The sequence below is a fragment of the Gymnoscopelus braueri genome, assembly GCF_963280865.1.
Source record: "Gymnoscopelus braueri genome assembly, chromosome: 21".
NCBI classification, from domain to species: Eukaryota; Metazoa; Chordata; class Actinopteri; order Myctophiformes; family Myctophidae; genus Gymnoscopelus; species Gymnoscopelus braueri.
Window position 1 is genome coordinate 2,536,872 of NC_137623.1, and position 23,079 is coordinate 2,559,950.

The 23,079-nt window shown below is 40.6% G+C and overlaps 2 protein-coding genes across 2 annotated transcripts; both read right to left on the bottom strand.

The window, feature by feature from the left end:
• Positions 1–2,520: 2,520 nt before the first annotated feature.
• LOC308077566 (apolipoprotein D-like) lies at positions 2,521–7,141 on the bottom strand (the record flags this gene model as incomplete). The annotated part of the gene is given in 6 exon segments (XM_080418313.1): positions 2,521–2,756; positions 4,105–4,193; positions 5,066–5,088; positions 5,090–5,188; positions 5,900–6,010; positions 7,130–7,141. Coding segments are annotated over 6 exon segments (570 nt in total).
• Positions 7,142–9,570: 2,429 nt separating this feature from the next.
• LOC308077357 (apolipoprotein D-like) lies at positions 9,571–19,723 on the bottom strand. Its single transcript, XM_080418009.1, has 6 exons — positions 19,695–19,723; positions 18,288–18,363; positions 14,485–14,600; positions 12,633–12,751; positions 11,592–11,677; positions 9,571–10,010 (listed from the first exon to the last, which is right to left on the bottom strand). Exons 3-6 carry the CDS (start codon positions 14,596–14,598, stop codon positions 9,772–9,774), a joined length of 558 nt encoding a protein of 185 aa, XP_080274135.1. The 5' UTR covers positions 14,599–14,600; positions 18,288–18,363; positions 19,695–19,723; the 3' UTR covers positions 9,571–9,771.
• Positions 19,724–23,079: the final 3,356 nt, after the last annotated feature.

Below are 23,079 nucleotides of genomic sequence, written 5' to 3' on the forward strand. Positions count from 1 at the left end.
CTATTGTCTATCCCATGGGACATGGGAGGTGGAGCGCAACCATCAATACCTACGATCAGCTCCCAATACTTACAACAACTATCATCAGCTCCCAATACTTACAACTTCACCTTCCAGTAGCTCCCAGTACTTCACCTCCAGGAGCCCAGAATGCCGTGCTAGAGTGGCAGCACGCAACCCGAGCTCCCGACAAGCTCAAATACTTTAACTTATTTAAATGCCCAAAAAGACGACACCTCAACTGAACTAAGACTACTCTGCTTATTCGGATGCATTATCTGATGCTTGAGTGGAGATAAATGAGTAAAGGGCTGAGAAGCAAAGGCCCTCCTGAAACTGCAGCGGAAATACTACCGAAAAAAAGGAAACGCCGCGCCCCAAACATGTCAGGCCCAGCGGAGCTAAGCCTAGGTGATTTGATGAAGGCGATAAAAGACGGAACTGAAGTTTCAAATGAAATCGCTAAAAAAGTGGATGAAATCCAAACGGCTATGACGACCATGGACAAAAAACTGACAAGTTTGACAACGAGAGTGGAAACTATGGAACAGAGGATCAGTGACGGGGAGGACCGCGCTGCAGGACACGAATGCCGTCTCCAAACTTTAGAAAAAGAAGTTGCATATTTGCATGAGAGAAATATTGACCTTGAGAGTCGCAGCAGGAGATTCAATCTCAAAGTCCAAGGCCTACCTGAAGGGAGAGAAGGCCCCGACCCACTGGCCTTTTTTGAGACATTTTTCCCGAACCTTTTCGGCACCGGCACCACGCTCCCGAACCACATTGAACTGCAGACGGCACACCGCTCCCCAGGCGCACGCCCATCTGCAGGCCAACCACCACGGAACGTTTGGGTCCGATTCCTCCGGTTCCAGGAAAAGCATAAAATACTACAGCTCTCCAGAGAAAAGTGTATTCTCACATTTGAGAATTCAACTTCACCTTCCATCAGCTCCCAGTACTTAGAGCAACACCTACCATCAGCTCCCAGTACTTACAACAACACCTACCATCAGCTCCCAGTACTTACAGCAACACATACTGTATCATCAGCCCCCAGTACAGTCTTAGTAACCCAGGCTGTGCTACTCATACGCTGAGTTGGCGGTGCCAGGGATCAAACCCAGAACATTGTGGTCTAAAGGAGAGTGCTCTACTGACTGAGCTGCCGGGACACAAAACAGTGACAGAGATGTGAGGATTTATTCATAGTAATGAGGCATGATTATAATTTCTATGTACATTTTTATGTTTAGTAGTTGCTAGTGGTTTGATTTCTATAGGCCTACACGTTGTTCATATAGTCTTTTAACATTTGTAGGATCAGTTAACAATACTGTGCATAAACAGAGATGATTTAAAAGCTCTTAGCGTATAATATGAGTGAAGCAGTTCTAGTGTGTATGTATATATAGTTTTATTTGTATTTTGTATTTACTTTTCTCTGTTGTTGGATAAACATCTCATGTTTTCTTGTTTTGAACTTCAACTGAAAGTTGGTACGGTCCATTATGGATGAACCAATAGGAACATGGAACCATTCAAAGAACGTTGTGTGTTTTCTAAAGCTCATGGACATGAATGTTTGTTCATTCATGTAAAGTTGACTGTTTGGAAGGACTCTTTCTTATGAAAACAGTGTTACACCGTTGAATTTATAAAATAATGTCTGTTTATTTTTATATATAATATAATAAATATTTACTGTAACAATAGGTTGTTATTGGTTAATTTCGGGGAAGAAAATGTCTCTGGGACCTCTCTGACACTGATAAATATAATTATTAAATATAAAACACCAACAAATCGAGTTCATTATACAGTACAGTATCCAGTAGTTTATTGCAGGTTTTGAACACATGAAGCAACAACTCATAGACCTGCTATTTCATTGCCTTGCCCATACATTATAGCACAGGGGTCTTCAACAGGGGGTCCGGGACCCCTAGGGGGTCCTCGGAGTTACTACAAATCTGTGTGTGAAGACTTTTTTTTTTTACATTAACCACTTGAACCCTAACATCCCTATTCTGGCCGAAAATAGCAGATCTACAAGCTCACAACGCGTCGCACTGTGACGCATTGTGAGCCGATTGTTCAGGAATTTCAAATCCGCCATCTTTCTATATCGCGTCATATCGTGTCATAGCTAATGCAACCGGAAATTAATGCTATTGGTTGTGTAGCTTGTCAATCGAATCATCCCGCCCCTCCCAGAGGGGGCGGGATACCCTACTTCATCGTCAATTTTTAAATAAATGGGACCATAATTTACCAAAACGCATATCATGATGATTAAAAGAAGACTTTAAACTAGCGACTGGAAGCATATAGTATTAATGACAATGTTTATTAAGGTAAGAAAATCTAAGTCTAAAGTTCGGCAAAAACCCACCCGCTAGCATTAAGAAAAAATCTTTCTGACACCAGCAGGGGTAAAACAGCAAAACTACAGGCCATTCATATGAACTGTCACTTCCTATATAGACTCAATTTCAAAGGCCAGTGCTGGGCCCTTGGTCAGGCCAGGGCATCACATCCAGTCTGGTTGGAGACGGTGAGGCGGTTCGTGCGGATGCCGGCCGCAGCCAGCTGGTCACGGTGCTGCCTGATGATGTCATCAGGAAGCGCCCGCGCACGGGCCAGGATCCAGGCAAAGTCGATGTGGAAAATCTTCAGGTAGTCGGAGCAGGAGTAGACCAGAGCAGAGGTCTGGTAATCTGTGGACAGGACCCAGTACGGAGAGTCTGGAACACCTGGACAAAAAAAAATAAACATTTGTAATTGAACAGTTTATTGATTTATCAAATCAAATCAAACTTTATTTATATAGCACAAGGGCCTTTCTGTGTGTTCTCCCCGTGTCCCTTAGGGTAGGCACCCTCACAAAAAAACATGCAGTAATCCCGGTCTCTGTACTGCCTCCCCCTGGTCAGCCTGATTGAGGGGAAGGGAACTGGCTGGAATAACGTGTTCCTTCCACACGCTACGTCCTACCGGGGAAACTCCCCCCTGTCAGGTGATAAGAAGCTACGTCCTACCGGGGAAACTCCCCCCTGTCAGGTGATAAGAAGCTACGTCCTACCGGGGAAACTTCCCCCTGTAAGGTGATAAGAAGCTACGTCCTACCGGGGAAACTCCCCCCTGTCAGGTGATAAGAAGCTACGTCCTACCGGGGAAACTCCCCCCTGTCAGGTGATAAGAAGCTACGTCCTACCGGGGAAACTCCCCCCTGTCAGGTGATAAGAAGCTACGTCCTAACGGGGAAACTCCCCCCTGTCAGGTGATAAGAAGCTACGTCCTAACGGGGAAACTCCCCCCTGTCAGGTGATAAGAAGCCGCCTGCTCACTCCTCATGCATTGAAGGAGGCATGAGCTCAGTTCTGGGCTCTCCCCAGGTTGGCAGAGGGAGAGTAGCACCCAGGATTACATAGGCAATTGGCACTGGGTGAAAAAATGGATTACATAATTGTAAAGAAGAAAAGAAAGAAATTGTAAAAAGAAATAAAAAAAAAGAAAAAAAATATATATATATATATATATATATATATATATATATATATATATATATATATACATATATATATATATATATATATATATATATATATATATATACCAACGACCAATGTCGAACCAAAGTGCTGCACTGAGCATATTAAGATACAGACAGGCAAGACAAAGAGAAAATGAATTAAAACAGAGAAAAAGAAAGAAGCAAAATAAATTGAACAACATGAAAATGAAACAACATAATCAATATTTGCAGTATATCAAAGGTATGGCGTGAGGGCCAGGGTGATTACACGAAAGCCAGCGAGAAGAAATGAGTCTTTGGTAAGGGTTTAAAAAGTCCTCATACTCAGGACATTCAGAATCAGAACTTTATTTTCACATCACAGGTTTACAGGTGTAAAACAGTGGGTGCAAGCTCCATCGTTTTATTTTATTTTCATGAGAGCAATGCATACAGTATGCATTGTTATATTAGACCTACTATAACAGTGGAAATGGACCATGGTCACTCTGCCATCTGTCATAATAATAAGCACCCATGACTGTGTTGTTCACATATCAGTTAAACACTAGGTGGCAGCGTCTTACCTTTGAAGAAGCTGACTGCCAGAATAGCAGGTTGGGAAGTGTTTCCAACTTTAGCCACTCCCTCAATGGAATTCACCTGACCACTGGAACTGTCATGGGAGGAGGAGGAGGGGGAGGGGGGAGGGGGGGGGGGGGGAGATGGACAAGATCAGTCTAATCCAGGGGTGATGCAACTTTGATGATGTAGAGGGCCACTATATTTACACACTCACTCCAGAGGAACACATTACATATACTGTCAGAGGGCAAACACCTCTTATCTCCATATTTTAACTTTTTTTTTAAATAGCAGAAATAGCAGAAATAGCCTGCTAAGATCTGCTATTTTCGGGTAGCCGGTCCACAAATCAGGCATTAGGACGCCATCAAGGCAACGCCACCACAGCTTTTAGTCGACTAAATCAACTGTAGAATTAAATCGAGTAAAATCTCATGATATTTAGTCGACTAAAACTAGACTAAAAGTAAAACGTTTCAGATGATTATTAATATGACTAAAACTAAATGGAATTTTATTCAAAAGACTAAAAGTACATCAAAATCTGTTCAATCTGTCAAATTTAACACTGCAGGTAAGAGAGAGGGAGAGAGGGAGAGAGAGAGAGAGAGAGAGAGAGAGAGAGAGAGAGAGAGAGAGAGAGAGAGAGAGAGAGAGAGCGAGAGAGAGAGAGAGAGAGAGAGAGAGAGAGAGAGAGAGAGAGAGAGAGAGAGAGAGAGAGAGAGAGAGAAGAGAGAGAGAGACAGAGAGAGAGAGAGAGAGAGAGAGAGAGAGAGAGAGAGAGAGAGACAGAGAGAGCGAGAGAGAGAGAGACAGAGAGAGAGAGAGAGAGAGAGAGAGAGAGAGAGAGAGAGAGAGAGAGAAGAGAGAGAGAGAGAGACAGAGAGAGAGAGACAGAGAGAGAGAGAGAGAGAGAGAGAGAGAGAGAGAGAGAGAGAGAGTTAAAAAGGGGTGAGGTTTTACAGCAGCTCTGTGTTGAGGATGCCTGACCGTCCCGTCACTGAGCAGAGTGTAGGCGGCCTGCTGACATGTTCCTCTCTCAAACACAGCGGGCAGCTTCTCTATCTCGTACCAGGTACCCATGTACTGAGGTTTGGTGTCGAGGGAAAGAAGAGAAGACCAAGTACAGAGGGATAGGTCAAGTTTACCGAGCATTAAAGAGATATTTAGAATTTCATAGTTAGGCTAGTGGTCAAAAAAAAAATTTAAACAGGTTACCAGTCCATTTGGAGTTTGATTGCTATTTGAGAATTGTGTAAAAGAGTAAATACCGAACATGGGTGAACTATCCCTTTAACATGAATCAAACATGAACCCAACACTGATGATAGTTGCTGTCACACAAGACTATGAAGCCATCAATGAAATCTATGAAAAGGTTTGTAGTAGCAGGGGGTCCCTGCTTCATCTCTCTCTCAGCTAAGGGGTCTTGAAGAAAAACGTTGAAGAACCCTGTGGACATGATCCACTACCAACTAGTAGTAGTAGTAGTAGTAGTAGTAGTAGTAGTAGTAGTAGTAGTAGTAGTAGTAGTAGTAGTAGCTAGCCTGACACTCAGCCTGAATTTTCATTTTGTTTCACTCCATTATTCAGTCTGAAAGCCCCTCTCAGTGCAGACGTTTTCTGATACGGGGGCGTGGCCAAAGTGGGACTCTTTGGCGATTGGCTCGTACTGGATTATACCGATCCCGATTGGGCGTAGGGACCGCCTTCTACAGCGTCTACACCATGCATACCCTGAATATGAGGCTATAGTGATTCCGGGGCCAGGAGCCAGGCTAAGTAGCAGCAGCTCACCTTGGAGACGTTGAAGTCAGTCTGAACGGGGGGAAGGGGACAGCTGCCCATGTGGAAGGACTGAGCACCGGCCTCATCAACCACAGCACCCACAACAACCAGAAACAGGACCTTCACACAGAGGTGCAGTTATTGATTGATTGATTGATTTCTTTATTAGTCATAAGACATCAAGGCTAAAAGGATATAGCCTGGGAACCATTCCAATCTGCCAGTGCAAAAAAAATAAAAAAAATAGCCCTCAGCACAATGTGGGGCACCAATCAGGGTCCAGTATGCAAATATGGGGCGGGTTTACAGCCAGAGGCATTTATTTTAATCCGCCCCTTAGAAATGCAGGTTCCACACAGAGACTCCAGACTAATATCTACGCATAGTGATATTAATCTGGCCATGCCAGGCTAAAAAGGATAACACTAAAAAGGCCTGGGGACTTGTTTCCATTGTGGTCCTATGTATTCAATTCATCAACAATTCATCAACATCATAACGGCGGCAGTGAATGACACCTCCTCTCTATGGGATTTACATTTAGCTCCCCTTGTGTTCTCCTGATAGATGTTTTTTCAGGCCCATTTTTTAAGAAACCAGTGATTTACTAATATTATGACCATAGGGCAAGAAAATATAGTTGAGGAAAATGGAAAGAAATATATAGTGGAAACATTAAAGTTGAAAAACTTTGTTGTCCATTGTCATATAGGGTTAGGTTACAGGTTGGGTCATACAGGGTTATTAAAATATGGCTAATGAGAGGGCAGGCTGGTGGGTGGGCCACGGCCAAATACATATCATTTTGGGGGGTCCTTGGCACGGAAACGTTTGAGAACTACTGATTTAGAAGGCATTTGTAGAATCGGCCTCAGATCTTAAACTCATCCGCACACAGACAGACACACGCACACGCACACAGACACAGAGAGACACAGACACAGACACAGACACGCACACGCGCGCACGCACACACACACACACACACACACACACACACACACACACACACACACACACACACACACACACACACACACACACACACACACACACACACACACACACACACACACACACACACACACACACACACACACACACACACACACACACACATTACCTGGAATGCCTCCATATTCAAGAAGCTTCTATGTACTTCTGAAAATAAATTACATGCAATTAATTACAGACAACAGTGAATAAACTGGGTGAATGATCAACAATGAAGAACCAAACCTTGAGGCACATCTTACCGTATAGGACTGAAGCACAAACTGAACAGTGTGTCTGGTTTCACATGCCAGGAGGAGTAAAGGGGAGGAGACATGGTCCCAGGAGCTATATTTGGGTGGTGGAAAAAGTACTAAATTTGTTTACCTAAGTAAAAGTATCAATAATACTGCAATGTAGAAATGGTCTGTAAAAGTCCGTAATTCAAAATTTACTTGAGAACGATTACTACTGTAGAAGTACAAAAGTATTGGTATCAAAATGTAGATCTACAAGCTCACAACGCGTCGTGCTGCGACGTGTTGTGAGCTTGTAGATCTGCTATTTTCAAATGGCCGTAATATATATAGGGCTGAAGTGGGTAATGTATGTTTTGTAATAATAATCAAAATCTACAAAGTAACTTGTAACTAAAGTTTTCAAATAATTGTAGTGGAGTAAAAGTAGGACAATATTTGCCTCTGAGATGTAGTGGAGTATAGAATACTGGAAATACTCCAGTAAAGTAAAACAAGTAAGACGCGCGAACGCGGTAAGCGAACGCAAAAAAAGAAAAAAAAAAATGAAAAAAAAATTTAAAAAAAAGTAACCAATAAAAAAATTATTTAAAAAAAAAAAAAAAATCTGCGTTAAAAGGAGCATCTTAGAAAAATACAAATTCACAAAAAAAAAACTTGGAATGTTTTTGAACAATTCAACAAAGTGTTTGAAGTGCCTGTTTCACCCACTTCCGGGGGGCGGAGCCAAAATCCGAGCCCGATGTATTTGTTCGTAGACCCCCACTTAGGGGGGGTAGAAAAAGTTTGGGAGCGATTCGGGCACTTTTCATTTAACATGGGGTTTCAATGGGGAGTTTTTAGGAGCCTTCTCCGGGGCGTGGCTTCCGGGGGAAGGGGCGGGCTTAAACGCAGCGGGCTTAAACGCAACCTTGACAGGTGTGTTCAGTTTTCAAAGACCTTTCATTTGATGTATGGTACGTCTAAATTGGACATTTACTTATCTCAGAGGAGCTGCACACAGGCAGTGCACACAGGCAGTGCACACAGAGACCCAGAGACACACACAAGCCGAGCACGGTTTCATAGTATGCTCCACTTGGTCGGAGGCGCGGCTTCGCCGCGCCTCCTCCCGCGTTCGCAACTACCTCAAAATTGTAATTAAGAACAGTACTTGAGTAAATGTACTCACACCACTGGCTATATTTGGGGGGTGTTTACTCATTCAAACCCAGGGAACTTAAAAGAAATGTGCAGGTTCCTAGGAAAGAAGTATACTATGCGCATATATATATAATATATATTTATTTAAAAAAATACCCTTACAGGTCCATTTGGTTCCATTTGTACACTCTCAGAGTTAAATTAACATTGATTTTACAATATAAATTGGGGTCCCAGAGATAGAGATGTCATTAAATGGGGTCCGTAGCCTAACGCATGTCATTAGTAGCCTAATGCATGTCATTAGTTGCCTAACTAACGCATGTCATTAGTAGCCTAACGCATGTCATTAGTAGCCTAACGCATGTCATTAGTAGCCTATGTCATTAGTAGCCTAACGCATGTCATTAGTAGCCCAACGCATGTTATTAGTAGCCTAACGCATGTCATTAGTAGCTTAACGCATGTCATTAGTAGCCTAACTAACGCATGTCATTAGTAGCCTAACGCATGTCATTAGTAGCCTAACGCATGTCATTAGTAGCCCAACGCATGTCATTAGTAGCCCAACGCATGTCATTAGTAGCCCAACGCATGTCATTAGTAGCCCAACGCATGTCATTAGTAGCCTAACGCATGTCATTAGTAGCCTAACGCATGTCATTAGTAGCCTAACGCATGTCATTAGTAGCCTAATGCATGTCATTAGTAGCCTAACGCATGTCATTAGTAGCCCAACGCATGTCATTAGTAACCTAACGCATGTCATTAGTAGCCTAACGCATGTCATTAGTAGCCTAACGCATGTCATTAGTAGCCTAACGCATGTCATTAGTAGCCTAACGCATGTCATTAGTAGCCTAACGCATGTCATTAGTAGCCTAATGCATGTCATTAGTAGCCTAATGCATGTCATTAGTAGCCTAACGCATGTCATTAGTAGCCCAACGCATGTCATTAGTAACCTAACGCATGTCATTAGTAGCCTAATGCATGTCATTAGTAGCCTAACGCATGTCATTAGTAGCCTAACGCATGTCATTAGTAGCCACCCATTAGTAGAAACCAAAATGATTTATAAAATGAGGAAATCAAATTAATTGCACAATACATACAAAGATGGCATACAGTACATTACAGCACATTAAGGAGAAAAGGACACAACTAAACATGTTTTTGAAATTAGAGCTTTAATTTAAAACGTAATTCACAAACATTCATTGAAATCATATGATACAGGAAAACTGCATAAATTAATACAAGGCATATATATTTTGATAGAGTGAATCATCCCATATGTTATGTTTATAATTAGGCTAGTGTCAAATTATATTTTAAACAAGGTTACCAGTCCATTTGGAGTTTGATTTAATGTGCTATTTGAGAATTCTGTAAAAGAGTAAATATACCGTTTACCCTTTATCAAGTAAATGACAGAAATACATTATGCAAATGTGGTGTGAAATCTAAATGTGACTGTGGTTAATCCTATTGGTCCTCGCAGCCCGACTGGTCGGCGACCACCATGTGACTGATGTTGATGTTTACTCGTCGAAAGGTCTCCTTGGTGACCTCTAGCGCCTCAGGGCGCAGGGCGTAGCGGCGCGTACGGCCGATCAGCCACGCCAGGTCGAAGTGGAACAGGTTGAAACAGTCTCTGCAGTAATACACCACGGCCGTGCCGCGGTAATCCGTGTCCAACACCCACCACGACAACTGCAAGAGATCTGAGGCGGAAAAAAGGAACAAGGAGAGAAAGATGGTATAAGTATATACAACTAAGACTGACAGCGATTTTTTTAGATTTTCTTACCTTTTCAAGTAGTCACAGAATATTTATCTCCAGTATGATGGATCCCCTGATGGTTGCTAATCACTGAGGGTTTCACTGTGCTTCCGCAAAAAAAAAATCATCGCGACCACCCGTTCGCTTGTTATACGGCGTTAAAAATAGCATGTTTCGGCAAAAAATCCACAGTAAAACACAGGAGCCGAGATACAGGATTTTTAAGTAATAAGGAAGTGAATGGAGCAGTACATCTTTGGATCACCTTATCTCCTGGTTCTGTTAAAAAAATATATATATACGCGATGCGGACATGATTATGAATCGATTCACAAATCAAAAATCAATTAGAAAATGGAATTGCACAGAGCAGCAGCAGCCAGATGTATATGTTGTTCAGTATATCTGCTTGTATTGACTGATGAAAAAGGTTGCCATGTTGTGCAGTAATATAGAAAAGTGTGATGCATCGAGTATGCATCGTAGAATCAAATCGTTACCTGGTGGATCGACATCATAATGGAATTGAATCGTGCACACCCACTACAGATCATAATCGTCACTGTCAGGCAAAAACCAACTACCTCCGTTTTTTTAAATGATATATAAATCAGTGTTATAGAACACCCTGTACGTCTGTGTGTGGGTTATACTTTATATTGAACCAATGAAAAGTATTAAAAAGAGCTTCTGACTAAACCTCCTAACTCCATTGGATCCTCAAACTGTCAGTCAAACCTCCTACCGTAACTCCAACTTAGGTTTTATTATTTTTTTTGTCTGACTCGGTCATTCTAACCAATGATGGACAAAACAACTATCTCCACATTAATGGTCAAAAACCTCCTAACTCCACTTGAGCTGTATTTGGGTAAAGTGATGATAATATAATGTATTTAATATAATGAGTGCACTACAGTGTGGCTGAAATCCGCCTGACAACGCTCTGATTAAAATGCACAACAGCCTGCAACATGCCTAAACCAAACACATTTCAAAAACTACAAAGACAAAAAACATTTACAAAAAAAAAAAAAACACACAACAAACAAACATTAAAAAAAAATGGGGCTAGCGGTATGGAGCCTTCTTGTGGTGGCACTAATTTTCACTGTACCACCCACTTCTCTACAATTGCTCATTCCTTTCTATTCTTCTTATCGTTATTTTCGAGCTGCGTTCGCTTCCCGCGTTATTTGGGTACAGTGATGATAATATAATGTATTTAATATAATAATAATATAATATAATGTATTTGGGTAAAGTGATGATAATAGCATGATTAAGTAGCTGGGCGTTAATTTACAAAAAAACACAAAAAGTTGAAAATATGGAGATGGGAGGTTTCTGCCCGACAACAACGATATAGAGCAACACAGGTTTGTGCCAGAAAACTGTTAGGATGTAGAAGACAGTTTGTAGAATCGGCCTCAGGACTTAATGGGTTAACCAGTTTAAACACAACCACACTATGCAAAAAAAAACTAAAACGGAAGTACGGAAAGAGAGAAGGCTCACTCACTGTAGAAGTAACCAAACACCAGTTTGGCGGGCTCTGCAGGGTCCTGGCTTATCACCGCCGGTGAGCTGTACTCTACCCTGTTGTCACTGGTGGGTTCACAAAGACACGGGTTAGGGGGGGGGGGGTTAGGGGGGGGCATTTTGATGAAGACATCATCATACATGGGCAACTGGCGGCCCGGGGGTCACATGCGGCCCCCACCTTCACTTAATGCGGCCCACAGGTTAATATCAGAATACTGATATATTATTGATTTCAGCTGTTATGATTCCTAACATAAAAACATGACCCGCTTTAATTACTACAGTTCCAATAAAAAAATAGCAAAAATAGCAGATCTACAAGCTCAAAACGTTTTGAGCTTGTAGATCTGCTATTTTTGCTATTTTTCTAGCTTGTAAAAATAATATTAGCGAATAATCGACTTTGATGTACAGTGTCGAATAGTGGTTTTGATAGTCGAATATTCGAATATTCGACTATTCTGTGAATGCCCTAGATACCCACAACTTGTGTATCGGTCCATACAGAGTATACCCGATCCGATACCAGTGTGTAATATTTAAAAACAATCTAGGAAAGTGGTTCTCAGAGTGGGGGCATCAGTAAAACAAATACAAGAATACAAGGACCGCTGGTCCGCCCCAAAAAAATGGGGGGCAAGCGTGTTTTGTGGGCGAGTCTTTCGGTTACCATCGCGGCCGCATCACACGTTGACACAAAGTCAACATAAACACGGCCCGACAACGTATTAATATACAGGAAAGCAAAGCTTGTTTTTAAATGTTACCATGATGTCATGGTAACATTATAAATAATCCATAGAAGTATTTTGATAGTAGGCTATTACATGTTTTTATATTATTTTATATCTCAGTTCACTTTATTCTTTTTTGGGGAGATTGCTCTGCGTACCACCAGAGGCGGCCTCGCGTACCACCGGTGGTACACGTACCACAGGTTGAGAACCACTGCCCTATTGCTATCAGGATGGAAAGAAAATAGCATGGGTACATCTCTAACAGTAAAAGCAACTCTCACATGGTCTGGGAGAAAAGGATTTGGGTGTCGCTGGCGACAGGCTCGATGCTGGCCTCGATGCACCTCCCCCGCTCATATATGGACGCTAGCCTCCTGTGCTCGTACCACCGGCCCTGGAACTGAGGAAAGGCAGGGGGGGGGGAAGAAACTCAGTTAAAAACAGCATTTAAGGAAAAGAGGGGAAGTCCGCACACCCTTTTAGCGCCCAGTAGAAAGGTTTTATTTGTTGCAAGTCCAAAATGAATGGGGGGTTGTCACTTCCAAATTCTTGCCACTATTACTGGTCCACTGGCATTCGATCCCTCTCCTATTGGTTGGATGATACAGCATTGTTGCCCGATGGATTGGAAATGGAGCGAGAGGATTGTCTACCGTTTACCATAGGGGCAGTCATTTTATCACCGGTATCACTAAACAAAAAGATATACAATTATAACCCAATCATTTATAACACTATACGTATTTGGAAACAAGTCACAAATCACTTCAAGCTTAGGGCAATGTCGTTTTTGCTACCCATTGCAGCAAATCCCTCGTTCGCCGCTTCCAAGCTAGATGGTGCTTTCCTTGATTGGAAGGAGAAAGGAATAACTTGCATTAAAAATGTATATGTGGACGGGGTATTTGTTTCCTTTATACAGTTAAAAGAGAAGTACGGCTTCCCGCAGCGAGATTTTTTTTAGATACCTACAGATTAGGAGTTATGTGAGAAAACATATTTATTAATATTTTTAATCGGCAAGGCCAGACAAATTGGATGGGTGTTTAAGTCATGCAGCTGAGACTAGACGCATCATTTATTTTTTGTATGACACTTTACATAACATGGCTCCGGTCTCAACTGACTCTATTAAAGCCAACTGGGAGGCGGAATTGGGCGTACAACTGACTGAAGACATCTGGGATAGCAGTATGGAATACATACATAACTGTTCGATTAATGCACGACATTGTTTAATACAATTCAAAATATTACACAGGTTACATTACTCAAAAGTAAAATTACACAAAATATTCCCAGACCTCTCCCCCCAGTGTGATAAGTGTAAATCAGCAGATGCAACTCTACTGCACAGTTATGCCCTGTGTCCCAACCTACAGAATTTCTGGATAGAGATATTCAGACTATTTTCCAATATACTAGAGGTGGAGATAGATCCAGACCCAGTGTTAGTCATCCTGGGAGTATCAGAAGGGATGAAGAAATGAACACTATCTCAACAGCGCCTTCTCTCATACGGCCTTATCGCTGCAAAAAAAATTATACCCTTATTTTGGAAGAAGAAAGAGGCCCCCCACAATCAAACTCTGGCTCAACGAGATGACAGAATCCTTACATTTAGAAAGAATCAGATTTATACTCAAAGACAAACTGAAAGATTTTGAAAAGATTTGGAAGCCTTTAGTCTCCTTTGTTGAAAGGCTAATCCTTGTGGATGACCCGTGTCGCACGTAGTCTGGGGCAGCACTTCTGGGGAGGGGGAAGGGAGGCGGGGGGGTCCCTTTGTTTTTTGCTTAAGTTTGAGTGTATTCTTTTCATGTTACCCGTCTATTTTGTGTATATGTCTGTTTGTTTTTGTTAAAAAAAAGGAAGCAATCCATGTATATGAACAGAAATGTATAATCCTACCCTGTGCTTCACAATAAAAAAGATTTGAAACAGAAAGGTTTTATTTGTAGTTAGGCAACGTTACGACCACAAATGGTGCGTGTGCGTGTGCGTGTGCGTGTGCGTGTGCGTGTGCGTGTGCGTGTGCGTGAGCGTGCGCATGCGAGCGAGTGCGAGTGCGAGTGTGTGTGTGTGTGTGTGTGTGTGTGTGTGTGTGTGTGTGTGTGTGTGTGTGCGTGTTACCTGTGATAAGGAGAAGTTGGCCTGCAGTGTAGGCGTGGGACAATGACCCCAGTGGAACATCTGAGCTGAGACCAGAGGAAGAGCCAGGAAGAGGAGGCAGACAGCAGACATCATGCCTTTAACGAGGATAATATTATAAAATATCAATTCCTTTCTCTTAATCCATTTCAGTAACACATTCTATTTACACAGGTTGTTTTTTGTTGTTGCAATTTTTGTAGTGGTGGAAAGTAACTAAGTACATTTACTTAAGTACTGCACTTAAGTAAATGTACTTAGTTACTTTCCAATCTCCAATACTTTTACTTCTACTCCACTACATCTCAAAGGCAAATATTATACTTTTACTCCACTACAATTATTTGAAAACTTTAGTTACTAGTTACTTTGTAGATTGTGATTATTATTACAAAACACACATTAAAGGAGGACTTCACCCAAAAAATTACTTATTTTCTATCAATTGCACACCCCATGAAGCCTTGAATTCATGGATTTATTTTTGTTTTTGTGGCATTCCTAAGCCAATAATTTGATGACCGGGTGTGTATCCGGTAGGAGAAACAAATAATCTACTTTGTGTCTCCTACCGGATACATTAGCCGGTAGGAGACGGAATACCACAAAAACAAAAATAAATCCATGGATTCAAGGCTTCATGGGGTGTGCAATTGATGGAAAATAAGTCATTTTTTGGGTGAACTACTCCTTTAACCACTTCAGCCCTATGTACATTTTGGCCATTTTGAAAATAGCAGATCTACAAGCTCACAATTGTGAGCTTGTAGATCGGGCTATTTTCAAAAGATTTTTATACATTTGAAAACTTGTGAAATGGGACATTCTGCATAATGAGTACTTTCAAATATACTTTAAGTATATTTTGATGCCAATCCTTTTGATCCCTGGTGTTCCGTATTTTACAAAAGCCCAGATGATAAAATCCTATTACATAAGGGGTATTCAATAGGAGGTCCTCAGAGATACTGCAGGGGGGGGGGGGCACCAAATCTTTGTATGACATAGGAACTTATTTTTTTTCCTAGCATCCCTAATAGACCATATTCACACGGCGACCATGTTGCTATTAAGTCAATGAAGTGACTTCATTGACTTAAAGGAGAATTCCGGACAAATTAAGTGTTATCTTTGATGTCTCGTTACTCACCTACCGATGTGAAAAGTAGCGTTCTTTTTTTTCATATATTCCCCTGTCGTCATTTTTTAAACACCCTCCGTTGTTATAATGGGAGCGTGAGGGTTAGTGAAATTCGTCTATTATAACCGACGCAAAGTTGTTTTTTTCACTACTAGTATTCATAGTAGAGTCTCATGATAGTCAAACATGCGTTGAAACTATCTGCGAGGCTGCCGTCAATGGCGAACGATTTAACACTGGTTGCTTGTTTCTTCCAGAACCTGGCAACTCGTGTTGCCAGATTCTGGAAACAAGCAACCAGTGTTAAATCGTTCGCCATTAACGGCAGGCTCGCAGGAATTTTCAGCGCATGTTTGACTATCATGAGACTCTACAATGAATCGTAGTAGAGAAAAAAATAACATTGCGTCGGTTATAATAGACGAACTTCACTAACCCTCACGCTCCCATTATAACAACGGAGGGTGTTTAAAAAATGACGACAGGGGAATATATGAAAAAAAAAAACGCTACTTTTCACATCGGTAGGTGAGTAACGAGACATCAAAGATAACACTTAATTTGTCCGGAATTCTCCTTTAAAGTGCCACCCGTTGCCGTGGCAACCGGGGTGGCACTTTCAATGTTAAATTCCAAAATGGCCGCCGTGTGAATATGGTCTATCTGGGGGGGAACATTAGCCGAAAATAACAGATCTGGAAGCTCTTTTTCCACCACTGTAAATAACCTTGTCATTACAAATCCCAATCAATTCAGATGTTTTTGTGTTTACATTTAGCTTCCACGTGTTCTCCAAAGTGCATGGGGGGGGGGGGGGGGGGGCTTCACTTCAACAAAAGACATGAGTTAGTTGTGGGATGATCTCATTGGTTGGTATCGTGGGAATCGACCCGCAACTCTTCTATTGCGTAACGGTTTATCTAACCGCATGACGAGCGCTCGTCCAGCGCACAACAATGAATCTCTGACAATAACGTCTAGTATTGCGAGTTCATTATGACAGGTAGTGGTGTAAAGTAACTAAGTACATTTACTTAAGTACTGTACTTAAATACAATTTTGAGGTATTTGTACTTTACTTGAGTATTTCCAATTTCCAATACTTTTACTTCTACTCCACTACATCTCGGATCCAAATATTGTACTTTTACTCCACTACAATTATTTGAAAACTTTAGTTACTAGTTACTTTATAGATTTTGATTATTATTACATAACCTAAACCACTTCAGCCCTGTATACATTTCGGCCATTTAAAAGTAGCCAATCTACAAGCATGCGACGCATTGTGAGCTTGTAGATCTGCTATTTTCAAAAGATTTTTATACATTTGAAAAACTTGAAATGGGACATTCTGCATTAAGTACTTTGCATCTTGCGTCGTGGGAATTGACCTACAACTCTTCCATTGCGTAACGGTTTATCTAACCGCAAGACGAGCGCTCGTCCAGAGCACAATACTGAAATTCGTCACAATAACGTCTAGTATTGCGAGTTCATTATGACAGGCAGTACAATAGGCAGACCAGAACCTACTTACTGGGAGCAAACAATAGCCTTTGCCATTCGATACCGCCCACACCTGGCTTATCTTTTGCTTTATACGTTTTTTGTGTCTTTAGTTGGCCTTATTACCTAACCGCTGTTGTTTGTGTGTCTTTACTGGGTCTTTCTATTACATACATGGGCAACTGGCGGCCCAGGGGCCACATGCGGCCCCCACCTTCACTTAATGTGGCCCGCAGGTTAATATCAGAATACTGATATATTATTGATTTCAGCTGTTATGATTCATAACATGCAAACATGACCCGCTTTAATTACTTCAGTCTATATTAGTAGCTTAATGACTAGTATTAACATTCTATTGTCTTTTTTATGTCCAATGTATTTGCATTTAAGTTCATAAAGTTAACATAAGTATAACTGAATGCATTTGAAATGAAATAAAAATGTTACTTTCCATTAGCAAATATAGCAAATATAGCACATCTACAAGCTCGTTTTGAGCTTGTAGATCGGCTATTTTTGCTACTTTTGTGTGACATAGAATGGCCATTAATTTACAGAAAAAGTAAAGAATAAACTGAGATAAGAGGTGTCTGCCCTCTGACAGCATATATGCAATGTGTCCCTCTGGAGTGAGTGTGTAAATATAGTGTCCCTCTACATCATCAAAGTTTCCCACCTCTGTTCCATTACCTAACCTCTGTTGTTTGTGTGTCTTTACTGGGTCTTTCTATTACCTAACCTCTGTTGTTTGTGTGTCTTTACTGGGTCTTTCTATTACCTAACCTCTGTTGTTTGTGTGTCTTTACTGGGTCTTTCTATTACCTAACCTCTGTTGTTTGTGTGTCTTTACTGGGTCTTTCTATTACCTAACCTCTGTTGTTTGTGTGTCTTTACTGGGTCTTTCTATTACCTAACCTCAGTTGTTTGTGTGTCTTTACTGGGTCTTTCTATTACCTAACCTCAGTTGTTTGTGTGTCTTTACTGGGTCTTTCCTATTACCTAACCTCTGTTGTTTGTGTGTCTTTACTGGGTCTTTCTATTACCTAACCTCAGTTGTTTGTGTGTCTTTACTGGGTCTTTCTATTACCTAACCTCAGTTGTTTGTGTGTCTTTACTGGGTCTTTCCTATTACCTAACCTCTGTTGTATTTTTCCACAGCTAACCACACCTGTTGGGACGTCCGAATGGAACCGAAATAGAACCGTCTTCTGTGATCACAGGACAATAGGGGGAAAAAGAAGAGCAACGTGTCCCACAACAACCCCTTGAGATCACACACACACACACACACACACACACACACAACACCTGAACCTTAATTGAACCCTGGCAATGTAGAAATTGATTAATTAACACTAAATATTTGACTGTGTAGCATTTTATTTTGGAGGGGAAATCCATCACCCATCAGACTTTATTTGAAAATAGCCGATCTACAAGCTCACAACGCGTCGCATCGCGACGCGTTGTGAGCTTGTAGATCTGCTATTTCCAAATAGCTGGTGTATATGTTAAAGTGCACATGTGGCCCATAGTCGCTTTCTTTTGGGCTGGTTTTCCTAGACCTGGTTGCTTGTCTCTCTCACAGAATCTGGCAACGCTGACCGTGTCCCTATTTACACTGCTATGCTTCTGTCTTAAAGGGATAGTTCACCCCCAAAAAATATGTTTTTATCTATGGATCAGTCACCCCATGGAGACTTGAACTCAAGGATATTTTTTAGTTTGTGTCTCATTCCTAAGACAATAATTTGATGACCAGCGGACCGGTAGGAGACACAAAGGAGACTCTTTGTGTCTCCTACCGGAACCGCTGCCTACCGGTCCACTGGTCATCAAATTATTGTCTTAGGAATGAGACACAAACTAAACATATATCCATGAATTCAAGTCTCCATGGAGTGACTGATCCATAGAAAAAAAGTCATTTTGGGGTGAACTATCCCTTTAAAGAAAAGAAATGTCTTGATAAAGGGCCACAGGAAGTCTTCAAAATTAGCATTAAGATTCTATTTATATATATATATATATATATATATATATATATATATATATATATATATATATATATATATATATATATATATATATATATATATATATATATATTACTAATATTTGGAATTTAATTAAATGTTATGTATTGAATTACTGCCCTTATTTTAAGTAATTGGTTTAACAACTTAACTATAGTCTCTTTTAAATGTTTTCATTTTTTTAATCTTTTATAGAATTGAAGTACTTTGCTAGGTGTTTTAATTGTGGTTTTTATTTATGTATTGTCTTGTTGAATGTATGCATTAACCAGAGCAAAACAATTTTCCCTTGTGGATAATAAAGACATCTAATCTAATCTAATCTATATGAATACAATATACATTTAATGACATTAATTTGGTATCAGGACCACAATGGAAACAGGCCCCTAAAGGGCTTTTTGTGTCATCCTTTCAAAAGTCGTAAAATTGTACCTCTGTACAATTTACTAACTGTTAATAAGGCATTCAATCAATCAATCAGAATGAGAAGATGTTCTTACCCAAGTCTTTATGTTCCAACCAAAGGACAGGTTTGTGTCCAACAAGGAGTTCTGCTTCCTTCTTTAAAGAAAGGCAAGAGATGATGGAAAGTGACAAAGCTCATAGGTTTATAAAGAACTAAATGCAGGGCCCTTGCATTTTAGCCACACCCCCTACCACCCACCCACCCACCCCCACCCCCACCCCCACACACACACACACACACACACACACACACACACACACACACACACACACAGTAAAGTAACTAAGAACATTTACGCAAGTAAACTGTTCTTAAGTACAATTTTGAGGTATTTTTTACTTTACTGGAGTATTTTCAATTTTCACCTCTCAGAGGCAAATATACTTTTTATTCCACTAGAATTATTTGGTAACTGTTGTTACTAGATATTCATTACTGCGTTATAAAACCTACGTTAACCACTTCAGCCCTATTTTATACCCCCTATTCATACATTTTAGTACTTTTACTTTAGGTACTTTAAGTACACTTTGATGCCAATACTTTTGTACTTTTACTCAAGTCAATTTTTAATTCCAGACTTTTACTTGTAACAGAGTATTTCTGACAATGCGGTATTGATACTTTTACTTAAGTAAGAAATGTGAGTGCTTTTTCCACCACACACACACACACACACACACACAGAGAGTCTGGTTTCCATAGCCTGGGGGTACGGACTGTGATTGGCTAGATCACATGACAATAAGTACTACTAGGCCAACCCTCCGGACTATGGTATCTAGACCAGTGGGGGGGGGGGGGGGGGGGGGGCAAACACATCTTTGTGATAGGTACTTTATTATTTTATTTACATCTACAAGCTCACAATGCGTCTGTGAAACGTTGTGAGCTTGTAGATCTGCCATTTTTCAAAAGGACTGGTGTAGAGGGGGGGAAAAGAGTGGGCCAAGTACAGAGCCAAGGGTCAAGTTTACACAGTATTGAGGGTTTAAAAGTGGTTAAATGTCTGAAAACACAGATTTAACATGAATCTGAATATGAATATGTAGTGCATATGTATGAATTTGAAAACTTGAAATGGGACATTCTGCAGGATGAGTACTTTCTACTTTTGGTACTTTAAGTACATTTTGATACCAATACTTTTGTACTTTTACCCAAGTAACATTTTGAATTCCGGACTTTTACTTGTAACAGAGTACTTCTACTGTACATTGCAGTGTTGATACTTCACCTTAAATAATTGAGTAGTGGTGCAACCGGCTATGTTGGGCGTCAAGTCTACACCATTGGTTCTCAACCCCCAGGGGTCCTTGAGGGGGTTCCAGGGGGTCCCCAGCAAAATGTGTAAATATAGCATCAGAATAATTATGACCTTTTATACTTTGGCTATTCAAAAATAGCAGATCTACAAGCTCATAGCGCGGCACCGAGTGCCGCGCTACGAGCTTGTAGATCTGCTATTTTTGAAAAATCTTGAAAATGTGTGCAAATCTTTGACTATATATATTTTGAAGCGAACATTTGTAACTCAAATCTGTGCATCTGGGGGGTCCCTGGAACAACATATTTTTAGATGGGGGTCCGCGGCCAAATACATGTCATTTTGAGGGTCCTTGACACGAAAAGGTTTGAGAACCACTGGTCTACACGAACACAACTGGCCCGTGTTCGGGGGAGGGAAGGAGGAGGAGGAGGAGGAGGAGGAGGAGGGTGATATCGGTCATTGTATGTACTCCTACAGGCTGGGGGCGGTACCTGTCAGCAGGGAGTGTTGGGCGGGAGGAGTAGGACGAAGGCTCTACGTCCTCCTGGTGGGGGCTCCTCACTGACAGGTGAGTCAGTAGGATACAACAGCAGTGACATCACAGAGATGTGTGTGGGGGGGGGGGGAAATTAACTCATTCAGTGCTAATGAAATACATAAAAAATGATGCCAGCAATTTTAAAAACGTCTTACCTTTTTCAAGTATTCACAGAATATTTATCTCCAGTGGGTGCTAATCACTGAGGGTTGTACTGTGTGGTTTCACAAATGTCAACGAGGTCATTGGACCTTGTTGACCTTAATTGTCTGCCTTTTGAAAATAACATTGAAAAATACATAGTAAAAAAAAAGTGCTCAGGAGCCGAGATACAGACTTTTACAGTCATAAGTTAAACAAGAAGTGAACGGAGCAGCAAATCATCAAATGATATCTTGGGTTCTGAACGTGTTTTTTCCAAAAACACAAAACTTCAAAATCACGTCAAACGTGTCATTGGCACGTTGTGCCATTGCGGTAAAACATGTGAAAAACGTCAATGGCACTCAATGAGTTGTTAATTGGACTAAAAGACTAAATTGGGGAGAAAAAGGGGGTAAAAATTAATTTGCCACTCTAAATAAAAGAATAATAATAATAAAAAATATGAGAACTTTTTTCCACCACTGGTCAAAAGTATGAAAACATGGGCACTTAGTTTTTGTTTGTTGCCACAGAAACTATTAGAATTACAAGAGGCCACAAAGCAGATTGTAAAAAATAATTGTATTTTTAAACCATTTCAAAAAGAAGAAAGCCTGGTATGTATATACTGTATAAAGCCTGGTATGTATATACTGTATATATAAAGCCTGGTATGTATATACTGTATAAAGCCTGGTATGTATATACTGTATAATAAAGCCTGGTATGTATATACTGTATAAAGCCTGGTATGTATATACTGTATAATAAAGCCTGGTATGTATATACTGTATAAAGCCTGGTATGTATATACTGTATAATAAAGCCTGGTATGTATATACTGTAGCAGTGATGATGAAATACTAAGAGAATCACTTTAACTGCAACATGTAAAGATTAAGCAAACGATCTGCTATTCAGAAACTAAACGGGTCACATGACCTCACTGACTGATCACCACATCTACAGCAATGCATCTTAACATATGAAGGGTTAACCGAGTAAAGGGATAGTTCACCCCCAAAATGACTTTTTTTCCTATGGATTAGTCACCCCATGGAGAGTTGAATTCATGGATATTTATTAGTTTGTGTCTCATTACTAAGACAATAATGTGATGCGGTTCCGGTAGGAGACACAAAGAGTCTCCTTTGTGTCTCCTACCGGAACCGCTCCCTACCTCATCAAATTATTGTCAAAAACTAATAAATATCCATGAATTCAAGTCTCCATGGTGTGACTAATCCATAGAAAAAAAAATGTGTTTGGGGTGAACTATCCCTTTAAGACCGTCAACGCATCTGTGTCATTTTATGAATTATTTGGCTATAAAAAAATAGCAGATCTACAAGCTCATAGCGCGGCACTGAGTTCCGTGCTATGAGCTTGTAGATCTACAATTTCTTTGAAAAATCTTGGAAAATGAGGGCAAATCTTTGAATAGATATATATATATTTTTGAAAGCG

Coding starts and splice junctions, on each gene's coding strand:
- LOC308077357 (XM_080418009.1), bottom strand. CDS start 14,598: ATGATGTCTGCTGTCTGCCTCCTCTTCCTGGCTCTTCCTCTGGTCTCA. Junction 11,678..12,632: donor ATCCTTTTCTCCCAGACCAT/GTGAGAGTTGCT, acceptor TGAACCCACCAG/TGACAACAGGGTAGAGTACA. Junction 10,011..11,591: donor GGTGTTTGGTTACTTCTACA/GTGAGTGAGCCT, acceptor TTTCCGCCTCAG/ATCTCTTGCAGTTGTCGTGG.